The following is a 19,283-nucleotide window of genomic DNA, read 5'->3' as shown; positions in this document are numbered from 1 at the left end:
TTCTTTCGAAGAGATATAATAAGAGTACTGAGTCACTAATATAACATAATTGGGACATTAATGTAAGCTTTTTGGTTGAGTAGCATCTCATATATATATATATATGGTGGTCTTATTGAAAAGACTGTTAGGGTATTAATCTTTGTGATATCATAATGTAACGAGAATGAAGTTTTATGCGGAATAATTATTAATAGATATTAAAATATAGAGAAATGCTTCACATCCCAAATTTTATTCTAAAAAGTTGGTTCTCAAATGATGTGTCAGCATCTCACGAGATTTATACACTTCCCAAAATAATAAATCTCATGAGATGGTGACACATCATTTGAGAACTAATTTTTGGAAGGAAAATTTGGGATGTGTAGCACTCCTCTAAGTCTAAAATATATGATACCTTAAAATATTTTATTGTGTTTATTTTTATTCGATATTGTCTTTATTTATTTCTATGTAAGAATCTTGATAATTCAATCATAGTTTATATTCTAATAAGAGCTGATAACTCAGCCCTAAAAAATATTGTAATAGTTTGTCTATTTAAAGGCCATTATGTTATAAATAAAGTAGTTAACCAGAAAATTAATCCAAACTTTATGTTTAAAAATGTTTTAGGTTTCCTTCAACGAATTTAAAAGGTCTAAATTTCCTCAAAACCTAACAATCTATCTCATTAGGTGTATATAAAAGCATTCACATAACACATAGCAATCCCTTAATGGATACATGGAAAAATAGATTAAGGCAACTAAAACAAGGTACATATTATCAAGTTAGCATGGATAAAAATAAAATCAATTAGAATCCAATTTATAAACTGGGGATAAATGAGTCAGAGAAATTCGTAAAGATATATGCCAAAATATAGGATCTGAATATTGGACTACACTAGCTCGATCAAGACGTTGATTTCAGAGCATTGTTGATATCCCATGACCAAAAAAGAGAACAGGCGTTGACTATAATGGATCCCCATTTCTCCATAGTCCATATATATATATATATATATATATATATTGTTATATATATATAATATATTATTTTGTTTAATTTACAGATTTAATAACAATTATTTACTTTCTGAAATCAAATACCAAATATATTATGCTTCCGAAAAACACGTATTGAATAATGTCCCTTCACCACCTTTCCTTCCTCGTTTTCTTCGCACAACAAAGTTGGGTTGGCGAACATCACCCATCTCTTTCTCTTTCTCTCTCATTTTCCTCGACACAAAAACGCTGTCATAGACTCATAACCAACCGAAACAACCACCACTATCTCTAGCTGTTTCCTCTCTTATTTAGGAGAATGCACGCGCTCTCTCCCCGCTCTCTCCCGCCGGACATCTGACGACGACCACCACGACACCAAGCTCCAACATCACCACCACCATTAGCTTCTGCCATGGGCCAACACACGCGCCGTGAGTCCCTATCGGCGCCCCACGTGGCTTCTCGGCCCGATCACCATGACTCTGCCGAGATTGACCTTATGTGGCCCTTCGTCAAGATCGCCGGCATGGACCGCGATGATATCCGGGAGACGGCGTATGAGATATTCTTCACGGCGTGCCGGTCGTCTCCGGGGTTCGGAGGCCGCAATGCGCTGACGTTCTACTCGTCAAACCACCACGAGAGCGGTGGGGACGCGTCTGTGGGGACGAATAAGGCCCAAGCGGTGGTGGTGATGACCCCTACGAGCCGGGTGAAGAGGGCGCTCGGGTTGAAGATGTTGGGGCGGTCACCGTCGAGGAGGATGGTGTCCGGCGGAGGGGGCAATGCGGGCGGGTCCAATCCTTCTTCACCTGGTGAAAAGGGCAGCCCCTCCGGCTCCATATCGTTCACGGTTCCGCCGCCAGCGAGGCCAAGGCGGCCCATGACGTCAGCCGAGATCATGAGGCAGCAGATGCGGGTGACGGAGCAGAGCGATAACCGGCTCAGAAAGACGCTCATGAGGACCCTCGTTGGCCAAGTACGTATTGTATATATGTTTAATGCACAAAAAAAACATGGTAATAATTAATGTTCTGTTTTGCACAATCTAATTTTGTTAAAAATATTTATTCTTCTTTTTATATAATGTATTTGTTCAAGGAGCTTGGTGAAATTGGTGTTTCTTTGGCTTTTCCGTCAATATTAGAAAGGTTGCTAACTTGCTAGGGTAGAATGAAAATGAAATATGGAAAGCAATCCTAAAGTTGTCTTCCGTAAATACATGGCAACATATATAATAACACTCCTATCGAGTTTTTGAAATAAAAGTTAAATTTGAATAGAAAAACTCATTTATTTTTTTTAAAAAAAAAATTGAAGAGTAATATCAAATTCACTATATCTTCCTCTATTTTACTTAAATATTATTATTTTCTTATTTTTTAATTTAATTCTTTTTTTGTCCTTGGAAGATGAGAGAGAAGGAAAATAAATATATAAAATTAAAAAACTAAATAACTTTCACCTTTTAGCACTTGGTATCTGGACAGCCTAACTTATTAATTAAAGTTAAATTTGAAATAGAGTAGAGAGCTTATTAAATAATTTTTTTTTATGAATTTTTTCAAATTTTTAAAGAACAGCCAAATTTAAGGAGGCCTAGAAAAAAAAAATAATAATAAGGCAGTGTTGTTTACGTGAAACAGATGGGTAGACGAGCAGAGACAATAATCCTTCCATTAGAGCTCCTCCGCCACCTAAAGCCTCCGGAATTCAATGACTCCCACGAATACCATCTCTGGCAAAGGCGGCAGTTCAAAGTCCTCGAGGCAGGGCTTCTCCTCCACCCTTCAGTTCCCTTAGAGAAATCAAACACCTTCGCCATGCGTTTGAGGGACATCATCCGATCCAGCGAGTTAAAAACAATCGACACCGGAAAGAACTCCGACACCATGAGAACTCTCTTGAATTCCGTTGTCTCCTTAGCATGGCGAAGCGCCAGCGGAACTCCCACCGACGTTTGCCACTGGGCTGACGGATTCCCTCTCAACATCCACCTCTACACTGCTCTTCTCCAGTGCATCTTTGACGTCAGGGATGAGACGTTAGTCCTCGACGAAGTGGACGAGCTTCTAGAGCTAATCAAGAAGACATGGTCAACGCTGGGAATCACCCGGGTCATACACAACTTGTGTTTTACTTGGGTTCTGTTTCAGCAGTATATTCTGACAGGTCAGATAGAACAGGACCTTCTCTGTGCCTCCCATGCTATGTTAGCAGAGGTGGCAAACGATGTCAAGCGACCAGGCCGAGAGGGCATGTATATCAAGATCCTGTCGTCCGTACTGTCTTCCATGCAGGGGTGGGCAGAGAAGAGATTGCTCAATTACCATCACTATTTCCAGAGGGGAAATGTCGGCCTACTTGAAAGCCTTCTCCCTTTGGTTTTATCCACCTCAAAGATTTTAGGTGAGGATGTTAAATTCACCGAAGGGGTCGGGCATGAGGAAGGAGGGGTAACTTTGGTGGACTCCACCGGGGATCGTGTCAACCACTATATACGATCATCTCTAAAAAGCGCATTTGCCAAGGTAAGTAATTTTTCAACTTCAACCATTTCTATAGTATGTATCTTTAAAATTGTATTCGAGAAATAAAGTTTTTAAATTAATATATATATATATATATATATATATATATATATATATAAAAGTTTTTAAGTTATAGTTAAAAGTGTGTTTTAGTAATTTTTAAAGTAAAAAAGTCAAAAAAGTATTTATGAAATTTTTTTATTAAACATGCCAAGTTGCTAACTTTTGTTTTGGCTGTATTAAAAGTATTTTTTACCCTTTATAACGCAATCTCAAATAGAGTCTGTTTGAGAAATATAATCTTTAAGTGAAAAAAAAGTTGTTTTGGCAAAAGCTTTATTTTTAAACTATTACTAAAAGTGCGTTTTGGCAATTTTTAGGCTTTTTAGACTCTTAAAAGCACTTTCAGTATTTTTTACCAAATATATATATTTTTCTTCAAATAAACTTTTTAAGTGTTAAACGCACCCAAACAGACCCTTAGTAGGGTTTTGTGTGTGATTTGACATTGCAATTTTGCATTTGAGATTTTAAACTAAATCTTTTACGTTTTCAAATCCTTATTTTTAAAGAGAAATGATTGGTGTTAATATTTTGTTCATATATATTTCTCTCATATCATATTATAAATCAACTATTAAATTTGTAGACTTATGTGGATCCCATATAAGTTAATGGTAGACCCCACAAATTTAATTGTTGATCTATTGAATTTGTAAGAGAATATAAAAAAAAAAAAAAAATTATATATTGACACCTATCATTTTTCATTTTTAAATTGTACTTTTATAAAATCGCAAACCAAAACCGAATTATATGGTCATCTTATTCATTTGTTAATGACAATAGATAATTGAAATCGGGAATGTGATGAGTGTTGCTGCCGAAGTGAAGCAAGAGGCAAACGAAGCTCTACTTCAATTAGCTAAGGACACTGAGGATTTGGCAATGAAGGAGAGGGGAAGCTTCAGTCCCATACTGAAGAAATGGCACCCAACTGCAGCTGCAGTTGCTGCTGTTACGCTACATAGTTGCTACGGAAATGTGCTGAAACAATATTTAGGTGGGGTGTCGTTGCTCACAACAGAGACAGTCGGGGTGCTGCAGACGGCTGGAAAGCTGGAAAAGCATTTGGTACAAATGGTAGTTGAAGACTCTGCTGAGTGCGATGATGGAGGCAAAGCAATCGTGCGAGAGATGGTTCCATATGAGGTTGAATCAATCATATTGCACCTCTTGCAAACATGGATTCATGAGAGGTTGAAGAAAGGGAAAGAGTGTCTCGTACGAGCAAAAGAGACCGAAGTATGTTATAAATTTAAGGTTTCGAGAGAAATGTGTGTGTTTGGTTTATTTGGCAGAGAGTGATTAATTGGTTCACATTTGTGTTGCAGACATGGAATCCAAAGTCCAAATCAGAGCCATATGCGCAATCAGCTGTGGAACTAATGAAATTGGCCAAGGAAACTGCGGACAACTTCTTCGAAATCCCAATTGGAATTACCGAAGATTTAGTTCTAGATCTTGCTGATGGTTTGGAGACTCACTTCCAGGAGTATGCTACATTTGTTGCATCATGTGGTAAGAACATTCTTATCATTATTTATTTATTTTTTTGGGAAAATTACATTTTTTATTCCTATGATTTGCCAGTATGTACCTAAGTAGTCCCTTTCGTATCAAAAGTAAAAGTATCTTGAAGGTCCCTTGGATTTTCAAACCGTCCAAAATGACCCCTTGTTTGATATAAACCTTTAGATACACACCTAGATTCAAGTCACAACCAATCTTCGAATGACATGTAGCGTGGCTATGACTCTTCCTATTGTAAAATTACAGTTTTATTTTTTAAAATAGAATAAAAGAACAAAAAAAAAAATATTAATTTAAAAAGGGGGGCCACCCCTCATCAGCTGAGGGGTGGCTAACTTCCTCTCATCGGTGGGGGGCGGCCAGCCTCTCCTCATCAAACGAGGGGCAACCAGCTGCCCCTCATAAAGTGAAGGGTGACCACACTCCTCTTTTAATTAATGAAGGGTGGATGATTGCCTTTTGAATGATCAAGAGCTAGAGATCCCCCTTGACATTTGAGGGATGGTCGGCCGCCCTTCTTAAGGAATAGCAGCTCCTTATAGGTGAAGGGTGCCCAACCCCCCTCTTCCTTTGAGGGGAGGCCCTTTTCTTCTAATTTTTATTTTATATTCTGTTTATTTTTATTTTTATTTTTATTTTAAAATGGCATAAACTTAATTTCAAATAGGGTAATTAAGTCATTGACCAAGCCATATTTCAATCGAAGATTAGTTGTGACGTAAATCCATGCATACATCTAACGGTTTTTGTCAAAAGCTGAAGTCAGAGACCATTTTAGCAGGTTTAAATTAAAATTGAAGGGACCTTCAATGTACTTTTGATACCACACAGACCAATTTGGTACAGTGGCAAACTACAAGATTAAAAAAAAGAAAGAAAGTAATTTTCCTTTAGTTTTGTACTTATTGTCTGTCTTTTAGCTCATTTTTCATTTGTCCAAACTTTTTTCCTTCTCAGGAAGTCCTTATTAATTATGACAGAAAATTCCTTCTCATCTCTAAGTTAATTATCGAGTGGTATTATCATATAGAAATTAAAATCATAGTAGTGCATAACGGATCATTTTGATCTTTACATTGCAAAGACGTTATTTCCCAAGTCCTAGGAAAACCATAATTGCAATTAAAATTTCATATAATTACTAATTATAAAGCACAATTTCACAGTCCAATTGAAACAATACCATCAGAATCTGCATTATATATATATATATATATATATATATATATATATATATATATATATATATATTGTGTCATATAAAGTGCTTCTTTCTCACTTGAACCATATATATATATTTTTCAGGTTCAAAGCAAAGCTATATCCCAACACTTCCTCCTCTAACCAGATGCAATCGAGACTCAAAGTTCCTCAAGCTGTGGAAAAAAGCTAGCCCATGTGTTGGTGCAGAAGAGTATGATCACCAATATGGAGTAAATGAAGGTCAACATCCTCGCCCATCAACTAGCCGAGGAACACAACGCCTCTACATCCGCCTCAACACCCTGCATTATCTTCTCTCCCACCTCCACTCCCTCGACAAAACTCTCTCCATCTCCCCTCGCATCGTTCCTTCTACCCGCAACCGTTTCAGCAACAACCGGAGGTCTTTCAGCTCATACTTTGAGGTTGCTAGCTCATCCATCGAAGCCGCCTGCCTACACGTCTCAGAAGTTGCCGCCTACCGCCTCATCTTCCTTGACTCCAACTCTGTCTTCTACGGTTGTCTCTATGTCGACGACGTCACCAATGCAAGGATTCGACCGGCATTGCGAACTCTCAAGCAGAATCTCACTCTCATGACATCGATTCTCACCGACCGAGCTCAATCCCCGGCGATAAAAGAAGTCATGAAGGCATCGTTCGAGGCATACCTTATGGTTTTGCTTGCTGGGGGGTCTTCCAGGGTCTTCTATTGGTCTGATCACGAGATGCTTGAGGAGGATTTCAAGAGCTTGAAGCAGGTTTTCTGCATGTGCGGAGAAGGGTTGATAGCTGAGGAAGTGGTGGACCGGGAGGCTGAAATAGTTGAAGGGGTGATAACATTGATGGGGCAGGGCACCGAACAACTCGTGGAAGATTTTAGCATTGTGACATGTGAAACAAGCGGCATTGGAGTTGTGGGTTCAGGGCAAAAGCTACCGATGCCTCCAACAACAGGAAGGTGGAATAGAGCGGATCCGAATACAATATTAAGAGTGTTGTGCCACAGGAATGACAGAGCCGCAAATAAGTTCTTGAAGAGGGCATTCCAATTGGCAAAGAGGAGATGAAAATAATTTGTTTTTTCTTGTATAATTGAAGCAGATCGAGAGATTGGATTTGTACGTGGTGATCTGATTGTAGTACTAACTTCCAGCCGTGTAATTAATTATGAAAAAGAAAATATGAAGCAAAGGTTATGGGGTTCATGGTATGCAAAACTCACCCAAGGGCGGTTCGAATGGAAGTCTCAGCAGTATTATGTCTCAGGTCTTGTATTCGAGTCCAGACTTAAGCAAAACTTGTAATTTGCCAGCGATTGTATGTACATGTAGTGTCCCACATGCAGGGACAAAGCCAGCTTTGAGTTAGGGGGGACCAAGGGCCAAATTTTTTTTGGTAAGGGACCAATTGGCAAAAATAACCTCTTTTTTTTTTTTTTTTTTTTTTTTTTCTTTTTTCTTTTTTCTTTTTTCTTGTAATTAGGGGGGACCAGGGCCACTACTAGTCCACCCCTAAATCTGTCCCTACCGACATGGCCGGGTTAAGTCTAATCTTAACCACATGTATATAAGCTTTTGGGCAACATTCCCTCGCAAGTCGGTTTTCAAGGGTGAGTTTTACCCAAGGTTTGTACCATTTGGTATCAAAGCTAGTCAACACGTCGAGTATGAGATCGGACCCAATTCGTCGAGTATAAGATCGAATGAGTTCCGGCCTTGTGGTCGAGTCACAGAAGAGGCGACTTATAGGCCGGATTAAAATGTATTGGTACTATTTATAGGCATAGTCTTAAGTCATTGATTATTGATAGATGAGTGAAGTCGCCAAAAGAGAAAGGGCTACCATTGGGTGAGTGTTAATAGAGTGAGCTGTCGTGGATGTTGGCTGCGGTGCGTGGTGGTATGTTACGATTCTAGTGTCTCATATGGGTTAAGTCTAATCTTAACCATGTGTATATAAGTTTTTGGGCACGCTTTCCTTGCAAGCCGGTTTTCAAGAATGAATTCTACTCAAAATTTGTATCAATAATTTTGTAGAAGTTGGTCTAAAATGGCCCTTCTTTACAGAGATTCAATTCGATGTATTATTAAAAAAAAAAAAAAAAAAAATTGAAGAACTTTGGGGTCCATAAAGCATTGTACTAATTTTGTTTTCAAGCCTTAGGCTTTGTTGAACATAAGCATTTTAGAGTGGGGAAAGGGGGATCGAGTACGTGCGAAGGTCAGATTTCCATCTTCATTTCTTAGTTGTAGAGTGGCACATGAAAATTTTAAAGGAGAAAATTTACTTTACTCCTTGAAGTTTCAGATATTTTTTAATTTGAACCTCAAAGTTTAAAAATTGGCAATGTACCCCCCTAATGTTTAAAAAAATTTCAATTTAAACCTTTCGTTACTAATTTCCGTTAAATTGGACGGAAATTAAAAAAAAAAAAAAAAGCCTGAGGGTAATTACGTAATTTCATAGATTTCCGTCAAATTTGACAAAAATTAGTAACAGAAGGTTTAAATTGAAAATTTTTAAAACATTAAGAGGGTACATTGCCAATTTTTAAATTTTGGGGTTTAGATTGAAAAATTTACAAGTAAATTTTTCCTAATTTTTATATAAGAAAACTTTTTAGTAACAAAAACCCTTGGAAAAGGGTTAAAAAAGGAAAAGAAAGAGGAAAAAAAAAAGGTGGGCAGGGGGTGGGGCCTGGAAAGGCTGAAGAGGCTGGAGACGGAGGAAGAAAGGAGGAGCCATTCAATTCATCCAAAAATTGGGAGCTTCTCTCCCATTCAGCCATGGCCAATCAAGCATACCAGCACTCGTGTTAGTTTAATTTTTCCCTTTATGTTTAGCATCTTGTTTGTATGATTTATTTTCATAGTTATGTGTAGCTAATTTGTAACGACCCAAGGAAAAGCACTAGTCACATCTGCGCTATTACCCCAAAAGGACTAGTCAATTTGAAGCTTCCCTAGAATTCATTATAAAGCTCAGTTTCACCTAGTAACTAGGTAATGTGGGACTTAGCATCCATGACTATCTCTATAAACCACCCACTCTATGTGGGTTTCTTCTCATCTTTCCAATATGGGATCGGGGTGTTACAAACTCCCCCACTTAAACTCCTGACGTCCTTGTCAGGTCCACGTCATGCAGTGCTCCAATACCACATGACCTGGCGTTACTAGGTTGGTCTGATACCACTTGTAACGACCCAGGGAAAAGCACTAGCCACATCTGCGCTATTACCCCAAAATGACTAGTCAATTTGGAGCTTCCCTAGAATTCATTATAAAGCCCAGTTTCACCTAGTAACTAGGCAATGTGGGACTTAGCACCCGTGACTATCTCTATAAACTACCTACTCTATGTGGGTTTCTTCTCATCTTCCCAATATGGGATCGGGGTGTTACATAATTTCTCAACTAAGGCTGAGAATGAAGCCTCATAGATGAATAGCAACAATATTTTCATGTAATTTAATATTTTCCGATTTTATATGTTTTAATGTTTAAAAAGTTTTACTTCAATTCAATTAATATGATGATTCTTGGATACGAGTTCAATCATGTTTTTCCCATGATTTGAAATAGTTTCATTTAATTGATTGCTTGGATTTTCTTTTGTCAAAATATTGGATATCCTTTGTGATTTGTCATACGGATACATTTGATGATTTGGTTTAAAATTGGGAATCATTTGTAATTTGTTTAATAGATACATTGGATGATTTAATTCAAATTGGATATCTTTTATGATTTGTGCAATGGATGGATACATTGGATGATTGAATTAATTCTTTTAAGCAAAGTATAACTAACATACATAAGATTTTTATTGTGAGAACTTCGGATATATTGATAAACATGAGAATATGTTGCTGCTATGATTTTGTGAGTGCAGATTCCACAACTTTAGTGCTTTATTATTTGATTAATTTCATCTTGTTTAGTTTATGCTTTTTCATTTTTTATTTTTAATTCAAAAATCACCCATCTTTCATAACAAGGTTAAGATTTCATTGGTTTAGATATATTTAGTTTTCAAAAACACAATTCCCTGTGGGTTCAACTTTGCACTTACAATACTATATTGTAAAACGATTCGTGCACTTGCGAGTATATTAAAATTTTACAACAAGGACATTGTTTCAATTGAAAGTTTAGAGGAAACATTGTCAATTGGGTGATAGTTTGAGGGGGTTACATGAATTTTAATCAATAATAATATACTCAATTCATTGACTTGAGATGACACTTAGCTAGAATACTCGGTTCTGCCTTACTTGAAACAGCCTCTTTCACTGGTGAGTTCGAACCGGTAAAAACCTTAGTTCGAATTTCTTGCAACAATTTGTGTTCTACTTAAAAATCTAAGACAAGCTTTGTCTAATTAACGTTAATCCAAATTATACCAAAATATTTTGGACACCAAATTAGCTACCTAACTTGTGGCAAAAGTCAATTTTGAATGGACCTGCTGCTAGAAGACTGAGATGTGGCATATGAGCTAATACATGACGTATGTTAAGATGTGAATAGATTATTATAAATAGTCTAAGCTGCTTTCTTTTTTTTTTTTTTTTTTTTTTTTTTTGGGTAATTACCTTTTTCTCCATCAACTACATCGCATCATCACTTAATCCCCATGAACTGACAATCCTATTGACCGACCTCATCAAACTACCATTTTGTGCTCAAAACCCCCATTCCGTCAGTCAAAGACGTTAACTCAGAAGGTCAACTCGTCACTTTCCTCCTATGAACTACAACGTATTGTCACTTTGCCCCATGAACTACAACGCATTGTTATTTTGACCGTCTGAGTTAACACCTTTGATTGACAAAATGGGGTTTTGGGTACAAAATGGTAGTTTGATGGAATCGGTCAGTAGGGTTATCAGTTTATAGGGGTAAAGTGATAATGCGATGTAGTTGATGAAGAAAAAAGTAATTAAAAAAAAAAAAAAAAGAAGAGCTGCTTAGGCTATTTAGCAAAACTTTTTACACTGAACATTGAAATTTGAAAGATACATTAGATATTTTAGAAGATGGAAGAGATTGACAAAGCTAGAATCTTATTGAAACTATATATAATATTTTTAAACAATTTTTAGTTATATTCTTTAATCAATTTTTTAAAATATATATTTTAAATTTTTAATCTTGCCCCTTGTGAACCTAGCTCATTTTTTCCCCCCTCTTTTTTTGAGGGTTGCATAGAGAAAAAGTACTTATATATATATAGCAAATGCTTTAGGACTATAAGTCTTAAATTCGATTTCATTTTGGCATAAGTGAAGAAAAAGAAAACATGAAGACGACTCTTAAGTCTCCACAAGTTCCAATTTTCCTTATTTTCATTCTCTTCACAATAATGGGTAAGTAATTCAATAATTTCGTTTTGGTTACATAGCTCAAATATTATCTACCTTAAAACCAATAGATTACATCGTTGCAGTTAGCTGTTATATATAATTATATTTGGTATATGCAATATTATAGTTTTACCGATCGAAGATTTTGTGTATATTTTTCTATTGAATTAAATTTTGATCTCTCATTTTTGCCTTATAATTTTTGTAAGAAATTCCATTTAAGTATGTCCCTTATGTCACATATATTATTGTAATTATAAAATTACGGTGTTCAATATTCTATTCCAATTTGAAGCTTATTATGTAAATCAAATATTATGAATTAAATGACTGATTTAATTCTTGTGGAACAAGTATTTGATTTCAATCAAATATTCTGAATTAAATCACTGATTTAATTCTTGTGGAACAAGTATTTGATTTAATTAATGATTTAATGTTTGTGGAATCAATTAGCTGTATTGATTGATTTTTTATTCCTTGATGGGAGGAATAATTAAGGTAACAGCTCTAATTGAGGGTCCCCTGACCTACCTATAAATAAGGCCTGTGTATTCCATCAATTGGCACTCACTGGTAGGCATAGGTCAGAAGAACCTCTCAATAAAATTGTTTTTAGTTTGATTGCTGTGGAGTCGTTCTTCAAGCTGCTTGAGCAAAGCAATGGCTGGAGGTACATATACATATATATATTAAATTTCCGCTGCTAATTATATTGTTAAATTAGCATTTATATATATTCAATATCTAACATGTGGTATCAGAGCCACCTCTAATCCATATTTGCTCAGTTTAATTTTGAGATATGCCTGCTATAAAAATTTTATTTTTTGTTTCAATAATACTTTATTTTGTTTATTGATTATTGAAACAAAATTGTGGCGAGGAGCATAAAGTATATTGAAATTGAATGAAAGCCACGACCACTCACTGGTCTGTTTACTCTTATTTTTTACCATATTGCCATGCTCCCTGTACGAAACCCATTTTTCCCTTTTGTGTTTGGAAAATCTGGAGGATCAGAAACCCACGCCACACCCATGGGTAACCCAGTCCGTGACCCACTGCCCAGCCGCCATCAAGCGGCGTTTTCGCCGCATAAAGTAAGTGACGGCCCGATGAGGACCGCCTATGGCTGAAAGCAGCGGTGGGTAGACATTTCGGGCCCGGCGTTCGTAAGGATGCCGCTCCAGGCTGAGACCACGGATCTGCACCGGCTTTCCCCAGCTGTAGCGCCGGTCTTTCCCCCCCCCCCCACTTGCAGCGGTTTTGGCCGCATAAAGGGTGCAGCGGCCCCTTGCCAGGGACAGTGGCCGTTTGCCGTTGAGCGGCGGCTCTGCGTGGCCGGCGCATTAAGGAAGTGGTCTGGTGGCCGGCGCTTGAGTTAAAGGGCGGCGGCGGCTGCTCGTTGGCTGGATGAGACAACCCACTTTGGTGGTTGCCGATCTCAGATGGCCATTATGGGCGGCGGCCCCGCGTGGTCAGCGCATGTGGAAGAGCGGCGACAGAGGCGGCATATGGGGAAGAAAGCTGGGCGACGGCTTGGTTTGGGGTATTTCCGGGTTGGGGAGTTAAGGATTTGGGTAGGGTTTCTGACCCATAAGGAACCGGGTCAAGTATTATTGGGCCACTGGGTATGGGTTCATTTTAACCCAAGCCCAATTCAGTTAAAAAAAAAAAAAAAAAAAAAAAATGGCTCAGGTGGGATTAGAACATGGGCTCTCAAAGTTAAAGGGCCTAAGACATTCTACCATTAGGCTATGCATTTTCATATGCTTTTATGTTGCAATTTAATATATGTTATCATTTAAATTGTTTAGCATTGAAATTATTATTTCTTTAATGCATAGACTTAAGATTAAATATATTCTTTTATTTATATTGTTTAAATAAATTGTTTGATGCCTGGACCTGAGAATAATTAACTAAGCCTCATGTGTTGGTGAATGTTTATGGTACTATCCAAAATTGCAATCGGAAAGCTCTGGCAAGGTAAGTCTTGGGACTTAAGTGTGCCGTTGTGCGCCCCCTCACTTATCTGGGACATTATCCGGTTGTACTTTGGAAAAATACTATTTACCCACTAATATGATGGTTTTGTCTTTTATTCTTGAAAACTTTATTTGTGGCATCTATACAGTTATTGGATGTTAATGAAGTAATGATTATCATAATAATTTTGGGAGAGCCACAGCATCCCGATTTTATAATGATAATTGCATCAAGATCATATATGTGAACTTCATAAGGAAAATTAACATCCTGTTGTAATTAATTCATAAATTTAATTACTAATCCCCACAGGGACGTTATTATTTTTTATGATTTAATTAGAATAAGATAATAAATTTAACTTTAAAAATAAAATTTCTCTTAGGCCCACAGGTACGGAGAATTTTATTTATTAATGTTAAATTTATTAGTCCTATTAAAGAGTAAATTTCATGCGTGATGCAACCTTTGCCCACAGGTAGGTTGAAATTTACTATTAAATTAGCATTGGTTAATTTAAATAAATTCGATGTTAATGAAGTCGTAATTGTCATAATAATTTTTGGGAGAGCCACAGCATCCCGATTTTATAATGATAATTGCATCAAGATTATATATATGAACTTCATAAAGAAAATTAACATCGTGTTGTAATTAATTCATAAATTTAATTTGCCAATCCCCACAGGGACGTTTTTATTTTTATGAGTTAATTAGAATAAGATAGTAAATTTAACATTGAAAATAAAATTTCTCTTAGGCCCACAGGTACGGAAAATTTTATTTATTAATGCTAAATTTATTAGTCTTATTAATAAAGAGTAAATTTCATGCGTGATGCACCTTTGCCCACAGGTAGGTTGAAATTTACTATTAAATTAACATTGGTTAATTTAAATAAGGTTATTTCATAGCATTAAAGTATATAATTTTTCTTGGTTACTGGATGTATTCCTACTACTTTAATTATTAGTATTTTATGTTCCAATAATTCCTAGTGGTAATTTTTTCTGACTGAAAAGAAAAATGTGCTTTTCACTTTGGGGTGTTTGGAGACTGAATTGGCGTTTCGTGTGGACCAATCACCTTCTCCCACGGAATCAAGTACCCCACATGAGATTATTAAACATGAACGATTGTAGTGATTTAAATCGCTTAAGTTTCAACGTTCATGAAATCTCATATCAAGGAAAGCATTAGGGTTTTATTCCTTAGTGTTTTAGGGCCAAAGAAAGGTCATTGAGGAACATTTAGTGAGTTCCAATAAGGCTTTGGCCTGCACCCTAATAGAAAAGCTTTAAAGTAAAACCTTTTATAGTTTCAAAATGTGCTTGAGCACATTATGGAAATGAAGGACATAACAGCTCATTACAAAGTCCCTAAAGGTTGAGTTTTTTGAGTCATTATGGTCAATTTTATTCTCTCATCTAAATATGATATTTTTTTCAAATATCTTGTGGCACACATAAGGATAATTGATCAATTAAGGAATTTCTGATCATGTGTGTTCAAGAAGATGAGAGATTAAGACATGAGAATCCATAAAGGTTATTCATGTTAAGGGAAAGACCTTTATAGGCAATCATGTCCAATAGTTGATAAATGAGAACAAGGTGCCAACAAAGTGTTATGGCAATTATGATACTTGTTTTCTTACACTAAGGAAAATTATGGGCATATAAAGAATGATTGCATAAAGTATCATAAATGACTTGAAATAAAGGTAATCTCATACACCTAGTGTGTCATGAATCTCTTTTATTGACTCTCCTAAGGACTATATGGATTGAATTTGGTTTAGCGGTCCACGTTGTCAACATAATGCAGGGTTTTCTAAATAATACTTATTTACAATTGGAGGTTGTTGGGATCCATAGATTAATTTTAAAAATTCAGTTATGTCATTTTGACCTTAATAATGTTTTTATATATTCCACAATTCTTTTAGAAATTTAATTTCTATTTTAGTTTGTTAAAATCAAATTTGAATATTGTTAAAATTTTTTGGGTGGAATATTAATGGTCTATTTAAAATTGATCTAGATCCCAATTTTTGGAAAATTAATCCCTGCATATAAATGTTGACATAAAACAGAGTCTTATGAATGAGAAAATCCTCTATGTTATGGCATTGGAGATTGGAATATATCTCTATAAAGAATAAAAGGTCGATAAATGATAGAGTTTTTATGACTCTTGAAATTTATTACCTTTGGTATTTATGTGGATTGCATTAAGGAAAAGCAGACCAACTATACCAATAAAGGTGCCAACAAAAGGATTTTTTAAATTCTTGAGATCATGTACAAGTGTAACCTTTTCCATACTTCTTGCCTCAATGGTTAGAGATATCCTATCTCTTCCGGTAATAACCATATAAGGTTTATGTATCTCTATCTTCTAAATCATAAGGTTTGGGCATTAATGCTTCCAGTACCTATAAGGTAGAAGTAGAGAAACAAAAACAAAATAAAATCAAGATCGTAAGATCTGATAGAGGCAGATAGAATTATGGTAGGTACACGAAAATGGGACATGAAAGGTAATGTTCTATTCTCCTAATGGAGTGAAGCCTTGAAAACCGCTGTGTATACATTTAACTCGATTCCATTCATAGTTGTACATAAGACACCTAAATAAAGGAATGAATGGAACCAAGTTCAAATTGTTTACACATATGGGGTTGTCTTGCTATAGTGAGGATTTATAATCCACACCTAAGGTAATTAGCTTCAAGGACAACTAGCGGAATTTTATAGGTTATATAGTAAACTCCAAGGGGTTTAGGCTTTACTGTTCTTCATTTAGTCCTAGAATTGTTGAGTCTAATATTAAAAATTTCTAGAGAACGCTGAACTTAATGGGAGTGCTTATCCTTAAGGGATTAAATTAGAGGAAGCACAAGAGTTGACTGAAGCCCCTTCACATGAAGGGTGTTTGATTGTGCTTAAGAAAAATCAAATTGATTATCTTCAAGCACAATCGGTTTCAGAACAGTCAACTCATAAGGAACAAGTTCAGAATGAACCTACTCAGACTTTGTCAAAAGTAAATGAAGTAGGATTAAGATGATTCTCTAGAATAAGGCGACCAACAATCTCTAGTGATTATGTTGTATACTTCTAGGAGTCGATTTTTATGTCGGACCTAAGGACGATCCAAAATTTGTTTTCACATCTTTTTGGGTGGAGATAACTTCACATTGTGTTTCAATGCCATGAAGGAGGAGATGAAATCTTTGGCTAAAATTCAAGTCTGAATCTTGTTGACTTACCAAAGGGAGTTGTAGCCATAGGCTGCAAATGGGTTTATAAAACCTAAAAGGATGCTTCCGGGTAATGTTGAACGATATAAAGTTAGACTTGTAGCCAATGATCTTACTCAAAAGGAAAGCATTGATTATCATGGTATGAGTAGCTCATTTTGTTTTAGAGCTATATCAAAAGGATGTGAAAAACAATTTTCCTGAATAAGGATCTTAAGGAGGAGGTGTACATAAGACAACTTAAGGGGTTTTATTAATAACAGTCAGAAAGCTTGCAAATTAAGGATATCTATTAATAGACTAAGATATGTCTCTCATCAATGGCATACAAAATTTTTACAAGGTTATTACCTCACATGGGTTTATTGAGAACCTTGTTAATCATTGAATATACCTTAAGGTCAGTGGGAGTAAAGTTACATTTCTTTTAGTCCTGTATATAGATAATATTTTGCTTGCAAGCATTAATTTAGGTTTGCTACATAAAGTTCATCTCACTAAAGTTTTTGGGAGAGATTCAGAATGAAGAACTATGAATCTTCAGTAGCACCTATTATTAAGGGGGATAATGTCCCAAAATGTATTGGAACAAAGGCAGATATTCCATGTGTATGCACAGGTCTACATTAGACCTGGCATTGAAATAGCAGTTGGACTATTGGGTCAATATAGTATTGTGGAATATGCAATGAACCAAGAACTACAGATACACTTACCATTTGGTGGTGTTTATTCAGGTTTGATTTTTGCTAAATCTGTAGATAGTAGATAATCAACTTCAGTATATATGTACTGAAGATGCAGTAAGCAAACTACAGTTGCTACATCTACCATGAAAGCAAAAGTCATTACATGCTGTGAATTAATTACACAGGCATTATGGTTGAGACATTTTTGTTAAGGTCTCAAACTTGTCGATTTTATAGTTAGACCCATAAAGATCTTCTGAGTTAATTCTACTACAGTTATTTTTCTAAGAATAAACTGAGTAGAAGCAGAAGTATGCATATCGACATAAGGTATCACTATGAAAGAGAACATTAAGTGACAATAAGTGTCTATTAAGCATATAAGTGTTGAATTAATGATTACGGATCCCATGACTAAAGGTTTACAGGTGAAAGAAAGTATAAAGTCATGTGGAATATATGAGATTCATTAATTTATTTGTGCTTAGTTTCTCTTTAATTGGTCTATAGACATAAAGGTTATGTTATAAAGATTTTTTTTTTTTTGTGCACACATATAATATTCTTATCCGTGGGGATAAAATTAAAGTTGGACCCGAATGACTTATAGGAAGTTCATTCATAAAGTACTCATTTAAGGAGATATTGCACATCGTGATACATGGAAGGGACGGCTTATTACATAAAAGCTTTACCGCCATGATTCGTGTGTGGTATTCCTTGAATGAGTGGGAGGATTCCATGAATGGTTGGAATAGATAAAGTATTGGCCAAATCATAGAACTGAACACCATAAGGAATTTATGTGTCATAAGGGCCAAGTGGGAGAATGTAAGAAATTCCATTTAAGTATGTCCCTTATGTCACATATATTATTGTAATTATAAAATTACGGTGTTCAATATTCTATTTCAATTTGAAGCTTATTATGTAAATCAAATATTATGAATTAAATGACTGATTTAATTCTTGTGGAACAAGTATTTGATTTCAATCAAATATTCTGAATTAAATCACTGATTTAATTCTTGTGGAACAAGTATTTGATTTAATTAATGATTTAATGTTTGTGGAATCAATTAGCTGTATTGATTGATTTTTTATTCCTTGATGGGAGGAATAATTAAGGTAACAGCTCTAATTGAGGGTCCCCTGACCTACCTATAAATAAGGCCTGTGTATTCCATCAATTGGCACTCACTGGTAGGCATAGGTCAGAAGAACCTCTCAATAAAATTGTTTTTAGTTTGATTGCTGTGGAGTCGTTCTTCAAGCTGCTTGAGCAAAGCAATGGCTGGAGGTACATATACATATATATATTAAATTTCCGCTGCTAATTATATTGTTAAATTAGCATTTATATATATTCAATATCTAACAATTTTATAATTTGTTCATTTGTTAGCATCAATAGAAGACTTTGAGGTGCTCTGTAAGCGAGATAGTAAAACGTTCCCTGGGATTTGCATTAATAATTGGTTATCGCGTTGTAATCATCAATGTCAGACATTCGAGAAAGCCTTGTTTGGATAGTGTAAGGGCCATCACTGGGGTTTTAGGAAATGTGTATGCTTTTTTCACATTTGTTGAATTCCTTCAACCTAGGAGATGCATGATTTGAGCATATATATATATATATGT

General features: G+C 35.7%; 1 protein-coding gene across 1 annotated transcript; it reads left to right on the top strand.

Moving 5' to 3' along the window:
- The first annotated feature begins 1,410 nt into the window (after positions 1-1,410).
- Positions 1,411-7,443, top strand: LOC132179864 (protein unc-13 homolog). The gene is made up of 5 exons (XM_059592656.2): positions 1,411-1,977; positions 2,645-3,529; positions 4,379-4,834; positions 4,924-5,110; positions 6,428-7,443. The coding sequence occupies exons 1-5, from the start codon at positions 1,411-1,413 to the stop codon at positions 7,393-7,395; spliced, it is 3,063 nt and encodes a 1,020-aa protein (XP_059448639.2). The 3' UTR covers positions 7,396-7,443.
- The last annotated feature ends 11,840 nt before the right edge of the window (positions 7,444-19,283 follow it).

Source organism: Corylus avellana, chromosome 4 (assembly GCF_965113065.1).
Source record: "Corylus avellana chromosome 4, dhCorAvel1.hap1.2, whole genome shotgun sequence".
NCBI classification, from domain to species: Eukaryota; Viridiplantae; Streptophyta; class Magnoliopsida; order Fagales; family Betulaceae; genus Corylus; species Corylus avellana.
Note: the sequence above shows the minus strand (reverse complement) of the source record. Positions and strands in the feature narration are given on the sequence as shown.